The sequence below is a fragment of the Dreissena polymorpha genome, chromosome 6 (assembly GCF_020536995.1).
Source record: "Dreissena polymorpha isolate Duluth1 chromosome 6, UMN_Dpol_1.0, whole genome shotgun sequence".
NCBI classification, from domain to species: Eukaryota; Metazoa; Mollusca; class Bivalvia; order Myida; family Dreissenidae; genus Dreissena; species Dreissena polymorpha.
The window spans coordinates 69,646,043-69,662,952 of record NC_068360.1 but is presented as its reverse complement, the minus strand read 5'-3'; the positions used below and the strand labels follow the sequence as shown (position 1 = coordinate 69,662,952).

The window sequence follows — 16,910 nt, the reverse complement described above, 5'->3', positions numbered from 1 at the left end:
CAGAATCTTAGATGTGCACAATAATTAATATGTTGTAAATATTATGTAATTCAATTATGAGGAACATTATGTGACATACTTAAACTGTATTTTATTAAATTCTTACATTTAGCACTACTTATGCATGCTGATTTACGTTATGAATCTCAAAGGTATTATATTTCATTACATTTATCATTTTGCCCACCCTCTTATATGTTGCGTCATATTTTCAACAAGAGTAATAAATACTTTCTTGTAATGAACACAAATGAGTCGCTGCATGAAAAGTTATTCAAAAGATTTATTTCGTTATCCAGTAGGGTTTAACCGGTTGCGCAACACATTTGATTTTTCTTTGTTCACCCACTAACTTGGTTTTCAGTTGCACTCTATCTTACCCTTTAAGCATGTATTTATATAGGTCATTTATTGTTTACATGTATATGTTAAAGCAATTTATAAAATGATGTGAATTATGCCATACTTAATGCTTGATAGTGTCATTTAATGTTTACATTCACTTGGTCTTGCACACACGTCAGAAGCGTGACGATGCTCCGGTTTTAAGCATTTTCGTATTATATAATCGACATCTACTACACAATACCAAAGAGATTCTGTAAGTTGCATGTACAAAAATACCTATTTGAATGTCTAGGTGATAGGAATCACGGTCTTAAACACATAAACAAGTGGAGGCATTTATGTGTTCAATTACACGCCTTTAATGAATAGAAACATGTATATAAAGTATCAAATATACAAGTTAATTGTGAAAGGAAAACAGGCAATCAATAAAGCATATACTAAATTTAACACGTGCTAATGTATGTATGAACAGACTGTCACATCAACGTGGTATCATCATATTTGTTACGTAACAAACATGGCAAGTCATTTGCGCTTATTAAACACAAAAACACCGATATTAGAAAACTACATGTGACACGGATAGCTGCAGCTATTCAGCTTTACAAAAAATGTGTTGGATTTGGTGGAATATCGATTTAAATTCACGAGTGATCATAGAAAAATGAATTTTCATTCGTGGCGAAAATATCATTTTCTATGATCATTCGTGAATTAAAATCGATATTCCACCAAATCCAACAAATATTCTATGTAATCACAAGAAAGTATATAATATAATTATCCACAATAGCTTAAATGCTTTGCATTAAATACACGGAATAAATACCTAATATACGTATATGCTTATTACACAGTACTAGATGAAACAAAATTACTGTAAAAGGTCCTTTAGGAAATCTTTTAAAACATAATATCCGTGTCACAGTAGTTTTCTAATATGTGTTTGGTTTAGTCCGTGGAAGGTCTGGTGTACTTCTCCCTTCAATGTGACGTCCACCGAGAACTGGAAAGGAGAGCATATGAAAAATGATCAAAACACATTGTATAAAATTTACCATAAAAATGAGTCCTTTGATTTTGCAGTTAAGAGACTTTGTTTTTGGAGTCAAAACAATACAATCGACATAAGCTTCATGATCAGAAAACGTATCATGTTGCTTCAAGAATACTCCATATATTATCAAATGGGCTTAACAAATAGTTCAGTGTATCAAGGTATCAAGAGCGCTCATCTATGCCTTCATCCATACACTTAACATGCTGTTAGTCGTGGTCTATCCCACTGGGTATATAGACTTTTATGCGACAGATGTTGGTTACGATACCAATACAATATGTTTTTTTTAAGATCAAATTAATTGAACACACTTTTGCAGACGAATATCTTACGTCTTTACATTACTAAACAAGTCAGTCCAAAAGACAGATATATCATGTGTGGAGATCGAGTTAATTCAAGTAGAATATTTTACCATGTTAAGGCTAAATTACATTACATTACATTAAGTAGCCTCACACTTGTAATTTTTAACCTTAACATTGCGCTGTCGTACACGGCCAATGTCTTCCGCTAAACATTGCAATGACCTTAGCTCAGCATGTGTGCTTGTTTGTATGTAAACCTTTGAACTGATATAGGAGATGTAGGGCGGATACGAATGGAGGAATCCGACCTCATTTTTCATTAAAATCAATCAAATGTTATAGGATATTTCGAACGGTGACGAAAATGGAACTTAAACCATTTGACATTCAAGAATTAGGTTAGTGATTGACTAACACTTTCTTCATATCGTGTTTATGATATTTAAAGAAGAAAGATAAAGGACATTCCTATAGCCTTAATTCGGTTTCGTGGCGACATTTTATAAGTAACATGTGCATATGTTTCAACTTACCAGTCAAAAAATAACCACCTGTGTCATAGATCTGTTCAAGCCGTGCTTGGATATCTCCTATAATGAAAAAGAATGTCAAAATGTGTGACAGTGCTAAATGCATTATTGTAGACACCCACAGAGTATGCTCAGAAATTTTAATTTAAAGTAAATTGCATGCACACACATTTTAATATCAGACTGATTCTATATTTGAGCCATCTAGTTTGCAGCATAGTGCGTTACATAAGCAAAAAGATTTATCATATCCGATTCTCCGAGGAGAAAATGTTTTAATTTATTCAAATTATAGGTATATATTTGTACATGTGTGGACAAAATGAAACGATACGTACTTTCCAGATTAAACTCCTCTGCGGATAGCAGAGTTTGGCGCCAAAATTCAACTCTCTGCTTGATAACGTCTTCCAGGTCTTGGGGTATCGGAGTATCACCTTCAATACACTTCATTGTTTCCTCCAAAGTACCCATATTAATTTGTTTGTATCTCGTACAAAGGCGTTTGAATTGGCTTTTACTAAAGGTCCTGAATTCTGCCCAGTTATTCCGATCTTGTATTGTACGAGCTATTTTGGTCATGTCGACCAGCACACCAGTAAGGAGAGAAATCCCTGGCGCATCCGCATGTTGAATATATTCATCAACTTGACAGGTTGACACAGCGATCCACTTCTCCATGTCACATTTCGATTTGAAGTAGTGATTCGGCATGCTTTACTTTTGTTGTGTCGTCTTTAACTGAAAATAGACATTACGTAAAATACTATCCTTCTTCTTAATAAGTCGTACATTGCTCTGTTTACAGAAATTTATAGTTAATTTAATTACAGTCATAAACGGTTAATAATTATACTTGTTTGAAATAGTTTTTTGTTTAAGTCGCATGGTTAATGCATTTTAGCATTTGTAATTTTATCTATGTTCTGTATGTAATTTTTTTTTTCTATTTCAACACTAAGAATAAATGAATAAAGTAAACATTTATCCCCGCGAGCGCAAGAGAAACCTTAGTATACGCAGCATTGCGTGTTAAAATGGGATTCAAAAAGCACCCCCACTATTAATTAAAATCAAATAGCAATACAAGAGAATGCATATCAATTCAATACCATTAAACAACTCAAGACGTTGAAAATTACTCAATACTACATACATTCCATAATCGGTTATTATATATATAATTGTGGTATGCTTCCTTCCAAAGTGAAAAGACGACCAGACTCAGCTATTATGCACGTAGAGAGCCTAAGGTTTAATCACAATTGCGTACTGTTATATTTGAATGTGGATACTTTTAGATGGGTAGACATATAAACAAAGAGGTAATGTGTTAACATTGTTGTAAATACTTATACAGTAATATAACTGCGTCGACCACGTTACGACTCAATGTTTAGTCTTTTTCGAGCTGACACTTGCACTTGAATGGCCGATATCTGACTCATATCAAGCCGAACACATATTAACACGGCTTAGATTCTCCAATTTTATTAAAATTAATAACATTTATATTTCAGTCTTCAAACAGTATAGATAGTTAATGTTATGTGGATGAAACATATCTACCATCTGTCTTGCACCATCTTTCGTTCACATGATTTGTTCGCCTTGAAAGTTAAATATATTTTATAGATTAGCCATATTTATGTATATACTAATAATTAAAAACATATCCCCTATCCGTGTTAATATATATTCGTTACATACGGCACAAGTACCTTTACAGTATATGTGTAGAATTTAATGTATGCGTCACGATTAAGAATTCCCGTTTTCATTATCTGTCCATATACATTTGACTTTAATCATTTAAGACCCGCGTTTGGTCTTTGAATAATTCTGATAGAAGTCTAAGACTTGGTTTGCGCTAAACCGTTTTAAACATCGAATTCCGTAAAAATGACCGTTTCTATGCGGCGTTCATGGTAAATTATGCGTATAGTTTGTGTTCCGTTTTAAAAGAAGTTCCAACAAAATAAAATCTCTCCGGAAATAGTTTCTAGAGTGGCATTGATTGCTATACTTATTATTAAAAATATAACTTTACTTACCCACTTGAATTATGTACACTATTTTATTGGTCACTGACATTTTGTTGAATGTGATATTGAATAAATCGCTTAATAACATAGTCCGTGTTTTACTTTTTTTGGACACCAATATAATTGAGCAATATCACCATCAAGTGTCGCAAAAATACAGATTGCAATATTGATACAAAATTACTTTTCCTTTAGGCTCTGGCGTTCATAAACATGGTTTATTTGAGTGCAAAATCAGATATGATATACTTATCCGTAATTAATTATTATTATTATTATTATTAACTGAAACGATATTTTATCATGATAATAACAATAAATAATTGTAATAAGTAGAAAAAATTATTTGCACAAATTATTAACAATAAATACTTTAAAATAATTCAAATTAAAAATAAATATTTATTAAATGATTGCAACTACTTATAACGTAAATTATTAATCGGCAATTAATAATAAATTATTGAAAAAAAATACATCGTACTTTATGCCTCAGTCATAAATAATACGGTCGGCGGCCGATGTGTCCGATTTCCAGACTGGACAAGTCGGAGCGGTTCGCCGTCCGATGAATGACACAGTTTAATACATCAGTCACAAATAGAAACCGATCACAGTCCAATCAGCGGACGACGTATTTTTCAGATCATCGGGCTGAAGCCGGGCCAATGATCGCACGGTAGCCGGGTCATTTTGTAGCATCGGCCGGCGTCCAGATTAATTTTAAGACTCACTTAAAATTTTACCCGACGTCGGGCTCGAACAGGAATCGAGTTCAGATCGAAAGAAAGATCGGACGATCAACGCACGGTAAACGCCCGGCGATCGCCGACATAGGATTCGTTGTTCGTGTATCATAACGAGTTCCGTCTGGCGTCCGTCCGACATCGTGCGGAGGCCCTCCGGCAATCAGACGGTCGCCGGGCGATGAATATGTTGGAAATACCTTGATAATTGATTTTTGCCGATACACGTAGAATTAATTCTATGTCGGGCGATCTCCGGTCGATAACTGGGCCTTGATCAATAGATCTTTTTTCGATATCAACTCGATTCCTTCCCGGGCCCAACGTCGGGTAAAGTTTTAAGTGAGAGTAAAAATTAATTCGGATGCCGCCCGATGCTACAAAATGACCCGAAGTCCGTGCGATCATCGGCAGGGCGCCAGCCCGTTGAGCGTTAAACACATCGTCCGCTGATTGGACGGTGATCGGTCTCTATTTGTGACCGAGGCATTAGATATAACTAAATATTCATCGATGTTAATAAAAGAATCGAGCGCAAAAGAGCATTAACTATTTCCAGGTCAATATAATCAACGGCAATCACATGACCCGACTAAAAACAGTTAATTTCAATTACATATATTAACTGTTTTAAACGTTGTATTTTAAAAGCAATATATACCTATACACAACACATTTATCGCATTAATTGAACGAAGTTTCATTTAAGAGTAATGTTTTCAATGCTGCACGTACGTAATATTATCATATATTTGCTTAATATGTTAAGTAAGCTAATCTATAAACATGCTATTAAATAACAAGCCTCAATTGAATTCAAGTTTTAGTAAAGACGAACAGAATTTGATAGACTGTCGATACATAAACATACTTACCCGGCAATTAGATAATTCCAATACAAAATCCGCTTATATTATGTACCATGCACGTATTATGACTATAATTGCGCGTGTTCAAGTGTTTAGTCGATACTGCTGCGGCTTGAACTAAAATAGCATGGTATCCACAGGTGTCTCTTCTCAATCAAATTACGAAAAAAACGTTTATTTGAAGAAATAAAATCGTTTATGTCTAGTCTTTCCGTACAACCTCTCTTTAGAGCAAACCAAAACAAACTGAAGGCCTACTGCGTTGTAATATAGCCATTTAAACACGCCTACACTTAACCCACTTGCAACGTGATATCGAAGGCGTGGCAAACATATGCAAATTGAGTTATACTGTGGTCCGTACATTGGGACACTCAAATGAAAGCATTAAGGGGCTTAAAGCTGTTTGGTGATTAGTGTAGCCTCACACTTAGCCTATAATTCATTATACCACATTCAGGTGCTTTAGTTATTAATAAAGCCGTTATTAGTTGGCCAAAATGTACCTTTACATATTTTTTTGCGCAAAAGCCATATATTGCTGCATTACATTTCGGGGTTTCTTTAGTTTTCTACACAAGCAAACGGAAATTGTTTTATGTTTGTGTTGCATTTTTATAAATTTAAACTTAAATAAATGACCAATAAAAGCCACATCTAATTAAATTAAAGTTTTCACTTTACAAACTTTACATTAAGCCGCTATGATATGTCATACTGTTTAGTTGTATTTGCTTGCATACACGTATTCAGGAAAAAACATATGTGTAGGTAGCATGAAACTAAAAAATGAATATTATCTTTCTGGAGACTTTTAATGAGCAGTTTCATGTCATATTGATAGTTAATAACAGCTCTCATTTACAGCGTCTATAAAAACGTTTATTAATAATATTACGAATCCTAAATCAACACACATGCCGAAAGTGTTTTTTTGTCTCAAACAATTTTTTTTATGATAATGTGCGAGTTGAGTAAACTCAAATATACAATATTCAGCTAAATTGAATTAAATAATATTTCATTAAATAATTTTAAAATTATTTCTTAATTAATAAAACCTACCTATTTAATAAAACGATAAAATAATAGCTACTAAAATAAATAACTTAATAAATATAATAATAATAAATTATTAATGAAATATATGTATACACATTGATAAATAAGTACATACAATAAAACATAAACGAATACAATGTATATTTACATAAATATAAAAATAAATTCATAAATAAACAAGAGATGTGTTTGTCAGAAACACAATGCCCCCTAATGCGCCGCTTTGATACATGTTTTTTGACCTTGCAGTATGACCTTGACCTTAATATTTCACCACTCAAAATGCGCAGCTCCATGAGGTACCCATGCATGCAAAATATCAAGTTGCTATGTGAAGGGATATAGAAGTTATGAGCATTTTTCGAAACCTAAACGCGAAACCTAAACGAACAGTGTGACGGAAGGACAGACGGACAGACAGACGGACGGACGGTCCGATCACTATATTCCCTCCTTCGGGGGCAAAAAAAGAGAATAAAAACATGAAAAACACATGAAAAAGACATGAAAAATACATGAACAATACATAAATACATAAATAAATGAATACATGAATACATGAATTCATAAATAAATACATAAATACATATATACATTAATATTTTTATACAATATAAACAAATAAATAATAAAATAAACACATTAATCATTCAAGTTTTCAAGTTTCACGCTTTTTTTTTTCAAAACTTGAAACTTGAATCAATCATTAACTACTTTTATGAAAAATTAATTACATTATATGTAGGATTACTCTGGAACTTTCCACACAATTGAAATATTAAAGTCTATATAACGCTCAAAATCAACGAACATTTCGTAAAGTATTTCGTAAAAAAAAAGTTAACACCTAAACAATCAGTGTTCCTTATAGCAATAGGCACAATTTCAACGCTAGATGTGGAATGATAACATAGATTTTTGTAGATACAAAATGCTCGTTTTTATTGATTTGTTACCACAATAAATTCCATGTTAATTTCATGCGAATATATCTATTGATACGGCACACGAACACTTAATGGTACCATGTTAAAACCATAATAACAACGAGCATTTTGTATCCACACACATCTATTTTAACAGACCACATCTGGCGTTGACATTTCGACAATGGCCATAAGGAACAATGATTTGTAATTAATAAGCTTTATTTTACGAAATATTGTACGAAATTTTCGTTGATTTTGAGTAGTAATGTTACTTTAAATGAAATTAAATAACCGTGATTTTGTCTGATTTTTTGAACGCGGCACGTTAACCGAATTGCAATGTTAGTATATTAAATATTCTGCGATTGTTCCAAAAAAAGCGACATGAACTTGCACATCCGGTGGGCAAAAAAAATGGAACTTGCAATTATTTTGATAATTGAACAACAAAACCGATATAAAATATTGGTACTTACCCTTATGCAACATATCCATTAAGCGCACAAACAAAATCCGCTTCTTATTGATTTTGAAAACAACTTTTTCATGGACAAAATATCAGTTGATACATACTCCACAATACTTCATAACTGTTGAATGGTTTTTACTGAACATAGCTTTGTGACCTATATTCACACACTTATCTTCCTGGCAGTTAATCCGCACATGGTGGTTGCGTTGTGATAATTCTTTCACTCGTTTTGAATTGGGCGAGAAAAGCACGCTGTGGAATCATTTCATACAGTCAGCGAATATGAATTGAATTCATTATGTTCATTAAATTTTTCTTCACATGTGGATTGTAATTTGTTTGCGCATCATATCGTCGAAGTTCTGGTGCATCAACTGGAAACTGCTAATTAAATCAAGGTCTGACTTTGCTCAAACAGTATGGTACCTGAAATGTAAATAGAATACGTTCTTTATGATAAATGCTTTATTTAATGCATGATGACTAATATCATTATAGTATCGTAATTGATTGTAAACTATTATAATAAATAAGAGTGTTTCGCTATAGCAAATTTAGATACTGCAGCATATTCCCAGAATACTGCGTTCGACAATTCAAAGAAACCCTAATTTATACGCCTTTGCATAACGTTATGAATTATTATACATACCATATCGTGCAATATTAATAACTTAAGGATATAGATTGAACATCATGTTTGCCTAATTCTAACGCTGATCACAGAGTACGGTGATAGGGATATTATTGACTGTAGTAAGACTGGTTCATTTATACCCAAAGTATAAAGATACCCAAACTATTGATTTATTTTGTCTTTAAAACATTTTAAAATGGAGCGTAGTAAAATGTGTGAAAATCTTCTAAGCAGGGGAATGTGGATGTAAATAAGTGAACTTTTAATTGATGTTATGAAGTAACACAACTGTAAATACCATTAGCATTTAATTTAAAATAGAAGGATTACATCATGCAGTTGTTCCGGTAATGATACACACCGCAAATGCATGGCCCAGATGATTTTCCTTACTTTGATTCCTTCATTAATTATCGAGTGAAGCAATTGTCTTTTATTGATATGCATGTCTGTTGACCACAATAACGAAAAGGTAAAGTTTCAGTTACTTATTACATTAATTTGCTTGGTTTTATGACTTTTATTAAGAGTAAAAACACATGTGTGATATGTCGTCGGATTAACGCAAACAGGTTTGTTTCTGACAACAATATACATTTCCGAAAAATAAGAGTAATTGATAATTGGGTAAATTCTAAGTGTAACAAAAATAGAATTTAAAAATATGTATGTTGACTTCAAAAGAGTGTGTAAGAAAACGTATAGAATACCTAATTGTAAAGTAACAACTTAATCAAAAAACACAAAAAGCGGCCATCAACTACTCTATATGAGAACAGTTTAATATATAACATGCTTTGGTTATCATATTATTCTAGTTTCTGTGACATCGACTTTATAAAATATGTTTATAAATAAATACCAAGTGAAAGCAACAGTTTATATCATTCATATGTTATTGATATGAATTAGTTTCAACTTAAATTTAGAATAATGCAACCTTAGTCTCAGCAGCAGAGGCGAGGACAAGTAAACGTTTAAATCTAGCCAGTGCGTAAATAATCCCAAACAAATGAAGCAATATTGACGTCATGTCTGCACTAACTTCGATATTATATTGCACATATATATCATATCATAAGAAAGAGAGAATTATACAGAAATTAAGACATGCGATTCCTCCAATATAACTGGTAGGATACTAATATGCCTCGATAATCAGATAGTGTACTTTGCGTTCTATTTTAATTTCCAAAATCCTTACATATGGGATTAACATTTTTGCCCAACAAGTCATTATTCTTTCGTCCTGATTTACTTAGATGCTAAGAGCCTTTTTTGCTTCTCAACACATTCATTTTCGGAACAATGTACATGTGCCAGTTATGTGCGTCACTGTAATTGTTGATTTTTCAGCGTGTATTAGGGACTTGTTAAAAGATTTCTGCATTTTGGAAACAAAAGTTCGTCAGTAAATGCTTAAAATTGACAAATAACCACATAGGTATAGATTCTTTAGTTATAAATAACAATTATATAAATATCTACTCAATATGGACTCGAATCAGTTACTTTACATTAAAGAGTTGCGTCTTAACGATTTGGCCATCAGAGTTAATAAAACATATAATGCAATATTTATTTTATACTAACAAACAACGTGTTCCTACAAAATATAACGATGACAACATTAACACTCAAGATCATTCAATCGTTTTGCGTTATAAATATATATTTTTTTCGTAAGATACTTATGTATTGATGAAATTATTGTTCAGTTTATTTTTATAATGTGCAACAATTTTGTAGAGAAACTTGTAGTTAAATATACAAATGGCACTAATCTACATGTCGTAATTGTCACTAAAATTGCGTCTTAAATCTCATAGTGTGTCCCTTGTTCGATATTCATTAATTTGATAGTTTTGCTTAAGTTGATAATTCTTTAATTTAAAACGAGTTCTAACCGAAAGAGTGGCAAAATGTAATATATTGTACCTATAATTATGATATATATATATAAGACAACATACCTGCGCACCATTTTCTTCTTTACAATAACATTACTACACTATACAAACGTTTACCACTATTGAATGCAATGCACCCGGGCAAATTTCGAGTAATATTGAAGCCATGTAATACAAGGACGCATAGCTTTTGTTCTGCATATTTGAAGTATGCTTTAACACGATACATAGTAGTGGATCGGTGTACATAAGCCGTAAATATAACAAAGCAATGGTTAAAAACAAAGCATAGACTTTGAGGTAAATCCATTGTATGCAGTAAATATGTTTTCTTTACTGAAGCGGCACTAGCTATAAGAATACTAAGCAAACGTTTAACCATAATGTAATATTCAATTCAATCGCTTATTTAGTATTGTGGGGATTTGGTGATTTGGATGAAGTGATATATGTTTTCATGATTTTAATTTTCCTTTAGTTCAAAATACATTTTAAAGCTGAAAACGCGAATGTGAATTATATGCAACAAAACAAATTATTTCAAGATTGAGGCTACACAGCATTGGTTATTGAGGAACTATACTCATGGTGTGGCTTTACAGGACTTGCTCACATACAAAATAAACAGCTATACCTACAAAAACTACAACAAGTACCAATTGAAGGAAAAGCAACATTAATGAAACACTTTTACATTTAATGAGTTTAAAAAAAAAAAAAAAAAAAAAAAATAGAAGTAAATTAGCCAAATTCTTTTGATGCCATCCAACGTACATACACATCTTTCATATCATGTTTATATGATAATGCTAGTTTTAGCATTTTGTCCCGAAATAAAAACTTAAATCTGCTATGATGCGTTGCACTGTAAGTGCGGTTGATGTTTATCTTACACTTACCTCATTGAATACACCTTGTATTGCTTCATTTACCAAACCTGTTGTAAAGCTGTCAGGCACATAACAATCATAATTTCAGTGACATGATATCCTGTGTATGGCCTTTTTTCCTACCTATTTAATTTTGTTCTTGTACGTTTCGAATACAGATAGGTTCATTTGATCTGTACGAAAACGTGAACAACTCACCAAGACTCATAGTTGTGATTTTCAGAAGTCTCCCTAGGTAACGTGATCTATATAGTAACACATACCGCGCATTATCTATATTCACATATCTTTAAACAATATCATTTTACCGCCAATCTGATCCATAATCGGCTTTATTTCAACGAAGACATCATAAACTATGATTACATGTAATTGCATAGAATACTACAGACCAAAATAAAAAATACGTTCTTAAAAATTTACTTTCTGATTTTAATACATATGGCCCCCTGTTATGATTCTGACTATCAATATCTCGCTAGTGTAAATATATACTTAAATTCAGATTGCCAGACATCAACAAAAACTGTATTACCTGCTTAAAACTAAGCACGTACATTTTCTCATCCCGCTTAGGATTTACGAAGCGAGTAAATTCAAGTATTAATACGAATAGATATTAATCGAATATTAATGCGACATATACGCTTATAACGATCGTGCTTATATGGCTGAAAAGGGAGCGACATTTACAAAAATAATACAAGTAATAAAGAGTATTAAACGGCGAAAAATACCTGTCTCGGCATGGACGTCACCATCTTGACTATCACGTAATTACCCCTTATGATATTACCTATAATAAAATAATCAAACATCAAAACAAGATTTAAACTTAAAATGAACAATAAGATAAATTCTTAAAGGGATCTTTTCACGCTTTGGTAAATTGACAAAATTGAAAAAAGTTGTTTCAGATTCGCAAATTTTCGTTTTGGTTATGATATTTGTGAGGAAACAGTAATACTGAACATTTACCATGCTCTAATATAGCCATTATATGCATCTTTTGACGATTTTAAAACCTAAAAATTATAAAGCGTTGCAACGCGAAACGATCGAATAATTTGGAGAGTTCTGTTTTTGTCGTTAAATTTTGTGAAACTACGAAGATTGCTTATATAAGGTATAAAATACGTTTAGCATGTGTTCTCGGCGGAATAGCTCAGTAGGATAAAGCGTTTTTACTTCAGGACTCTGGCAGGACTCCAGGGGTCACTGGTTCGAAACCTGCTCCGGGCAATGTTCTTTTCCTTTTTTTAATTTTATTCTTGATTTTTTACTGGAGCTTTTACGATCCAATGTTTACATTTATCAATATAAAGCATTTAATGAATAAGTTTAAAAAATGCCAAAATCTGTGAAAAGGCCCCTTTAATTTCACCTTATTTAAACCTAGAAAATAATATTTTTAAATCAGTGAAAAACAAAAACACATAATCACAAAAATGTCGAACTGTCGTATATAACTAGCTAAATGAAACGGAAAATAACATAAGGAATTGTTTAATTTAAAATATAAAATAAGTACATAACTAAATACATAAGTGAATTAATACACGAGGCTTGTTTTGAATTGTTTGGTTAAAACGTGGTACATGGTAGAGATTGAATTCTTTTATAATTTTCAGATGCCTCCATGTATGTTTAACACGGAAACATTACGATGTTTGGCATATTTTTTAACTTAACGTGAAATCGGCTTATTTAGAAAGGCCTATCAAAACACAAACATAAACATTTCTTGTTTCATTGTCATGTGAATAAAATAAGTAAATGCATTTCTAGTAAAGCGTCAAGTGCCGGAATAAATCAATAAGATATTGTTTTATAACATTATATAAGTAGAACTACTCAAGAATAAGAAAACATTATACATATTATGAATTTCTCGTGGTTACCTTGGAAATACCACACATTATTCAAATTTAGGTTGTTCAGTGTATACAAAGAAATTTGAATTTGTATTTTGTTTAATAACTGATAAAATATTTTTATTCCACACCTGTTGCAAATACAATGTCGACGTGGCAATATCAAAAGATATGGACTCTTGTGTTAATTTGTTCTAAATTTATTTGCAGTACATTTGGGTTATAACTAACAATAACCATAACCAAGTTTTAACAAATTAAATGACAATGCAACATGTCTGGGTAAAAACCGTACCAATATATTCCAAAATTTGCATCTCCATTTTTCCAAACTTTATCGGTGATTGATTTCAAGGTATCTAAAGGTTTTAGTTGTACTGTCACCATGTAAACTAATGTTCATACACAAAATAAATTATTTACAAGAATTGGAAATAAAATAATATATTTAAAACGCGTTGACATTAAATGTTATGATTATTAAACCTTGTAAACAATAATACATATTTGAAAATTGCATTTTGCAATCTCTTAGCAATTCAGATATAATAGTAATTTATAGATACTATCAATGGATATAGAAATAAAAACATATCCGATAATTTAGTACATACATAGACATACATACATTACTCTGTTTTGTTCATTTTTCATTTAACCGTTCAATTAATGATACACATTACTCATTTACAAAATATACAATAATCAATACGGATTTAATTAATTTTGAAGAGTTAGTTACACGACACTGGTAAAAAGTTTGTGGTTCCCATGGTAACCATTTTTTAATTATAAAATTCATGCATTTAAATAAGTTGCTATTGTACAAATAAAACTATAAACTGTTAAAAACTGCATGATTAAATTAGCATATGTAAAATGCCTTATACATTCAAACATATTCCATAAATATGAGTGAGTTCTTGCAGCAGTTGTCGCTTAAATCTATAATTGTCATAGCATATAATCATATACTGCACATGATTTTAAAATGTTACAGCAACAAGCAGTACGATGAGCTGTAAATAGACACATATTGTTGACATTGTAACATCTGCATTCTTATTCCTCCTCTTATATCGCGGACATTGAAGATAGAGGACAAGTGTTTCCTGTTGGTGTGGTATACAGTAAGTTATTAAACTTCATCTCCAGAAGTTCATATATTTCTTGACAGCTTCTGCATATTGACCCTGTCCTACTTTTAATCTCCCAGTGGCTTGTCTGATTTTAGTTTGTGTTTGAAAAAAGATGTAACCAGTTATCATGATGTAAAGCAAATTGAGATCATTAAACTGCTTCTTTTGTTGTACAACAGTAGAAATACAGTCCTTTGTATCCCATGTGTTTTTGGTTTTTCAATGTATGTGTTGAAATCGATTGTGTAACATTGACAACACAGCTTTCTACCTTAAAATAGAACATCTCTTTAATCATATTACAGAATAGGAAAACATTATAAGATCACATATTTGTTAGGCTGTTGTAAAATATATTCAGTGTTTTAAATATTCCTGCAATACATATAGACATGATTTCCCATGAATGTAATTCTAAAATAAGATATATTTGTTTTAGTATGTGAAGGTATCTGGAATAAATGGACTTGAATAGACAAGAATGACGATTGTAACAAACCTTTACACACTTTAACAGTTGTTTCGGAAAGCATTTTACAATCTTTTCTGCAGGTGCGTGAAGTTCACGTTATTCCCAAGTACCAGATGTGGGCTAGTAGGGCCATTGATCTAAGAGATCTTCAAATCCATGGTATCCGACTATTTGACAAATTGTAACACATGGTGTGTTTCATTTAACTTCACCAACATCAGTCGGACTAAAAACACACCAATGTGTAAAAAACCACGCTATGGTTTACCCTATATTATATTATATTTGTATTACTTGGGTTCTCAATACTGATTATCAAGGACATCCTTGTTGCATTTATGTAACACTCCCTAAACAAGAATTTCGTCTGTGTAAACATAATAACTTTAAGTATGATAGTGTCCTTTCGTCATTTCTTTTAGACTGTATATTGGTCAATTATAAACATGAAATTAACGTTTCATGTTCACTTTTGTACAGTGACATCGTTTGATATATATTTTGTTGAGAGATATAAATAACAGATGGAAATTTTCACTCAATTATTTAAAACAACTTCTTTTATTTAATTAAACGGTAAACACAATATATCATGACTCAGAAAGGTCATGGTCGCCATTTTTGCTTTCGTTTTCAGATGTAAATATATTCGTTTATTTTTTAGTTTTTGGGACATTTAACCATTAAAAGTCAAGTTGATAAACATGATGACACTAAACTTGTTAAAAGACAACATAAATCCGAATACTTTTTTAAACATATACATATATATCCTGAGATTTGAAATGTTTTACCAGTCATGATATTGCTGTTGGTTTAAGCAGTGTCTCCAGTAATGTTTTCATATGTCTCTTATGTCCTGAGTTTGATACCCACTTGAAGAGCTATATTTTTCTTTCATTTTGATATTTATTTTCAAATGTCTCGTTTTTTATTTAAATATATTTGATACACTTATTTAATATGGTTAAGTTAAGAACATGTTTATGTAAACAATGTATGGCAGTAGGCATTTTGCTTTACTATAGACCGGATGAATATACACTTAGTATAATAACTAGCCTTAGTTGAATTAAACCAAAACAACCGTTAAAGCATTGTAAACTACTTAAACTAATTAAGTGTCCATGTCAATATAAACCCATTTCATTTGTTTTTATATAACAATAGTTAACGCTGTTTTCATCATGAAAACAAATGCATCATTCCGCCATCTAAATGTGAATCATACCTGAATAATAGTAAATCATATGAGGAAAGTTAAAGTGAAACTTACTGTTTAGAAACGTATCCATTTGGCACAAACAGTTTACCAGACAGCTTGACAGCATTTCAAAAACACTTATTAAATTTTAAATACAAAATTTGATTGACATTCAAAGACACTTTAGTTTGGATAAATCGACTTTTGAATGTAATATTAAGGTCATCTTTCATAACCACACAATTGTCGATTGGGTATTGACTCCGCTCATCTCGGTTATTTTATGTTTTGGTTTTCTTTCATAAGTATTCAATCATAAGAGTTAGGAGCGTGGTGGTAATTTTGTAATCCGAGTGAACGTCAAACAAGTATTGTCGCATAATAACATTTGCTAATTATTTCGCGAACATTT

General features: G+C 31.6%; 3 protein-coding genes across 5 annotated transcripts in view; all 3 read right to left on the bottom strand.

Annotated features, from left to right (window-relative positions):
* LOC127833333 (uncharacterized) overlaps positions 1-16,910 on the bottom strand; it is a 333,207-nt gene that overhangs the window by 59,781 nt on the left and 256,516 nt on the right. The window lies entirely within an intron of this gene.
* LOC127833334 (uncharacterized) overlaps positions 1-16,910 on the bottom strand; it is a 79,497-nt gene that overhangs the window by 59,781 nt on the left and 2,806 nt on the right. Inside the window, exons 2-3 of the mRNA XM_052358512.1 lie at positions 12,547-12,605; positions 8,377-8,798 (exon numbers count right to left, since the gene is read on the bottom strand). The gene's annotated coding sequence lies outside the window, so the exon portion shown is untranslated. The remainder of the gene's footprint in view (positions 1-8,376; positions 8,799-12,546; positions 12,606-16,910) is intronic.
* On the bottom strand, positions 486-6,161 carry LOC127833339 (uncharacterized). 2 transcript variants are annotated; one of them, XM_052358522.1, is made up of 4 exons: positions 5,916-6,161; positions 2,588-2,990; positions 2,253-2,309; positions 486-1,357 (listed from the first exon to the last, which is right to left on the bottom strand). In XM_052358522.1, exons 2-4 carry the CDS (start codon positions 2,961-2,963, stop codon positions 1,287-1,289), a joined length of 504 nt encoding a protein of 167 aa, XP_052214482.1. In that variant the 5' UTR covers positions 2,964-2,990; positions 5,916-6,161; the 3' UTR covers positions 486-1,286. The 2 variants fall into 2 exon arrangements, with proteins under 2 accessions (XP_052214482.1, XP_052214483.1); XM_052358523.1 differs by lacking the exon at positions 5,916-6,161 and having other exon boundaries at positions 2,588-4,654.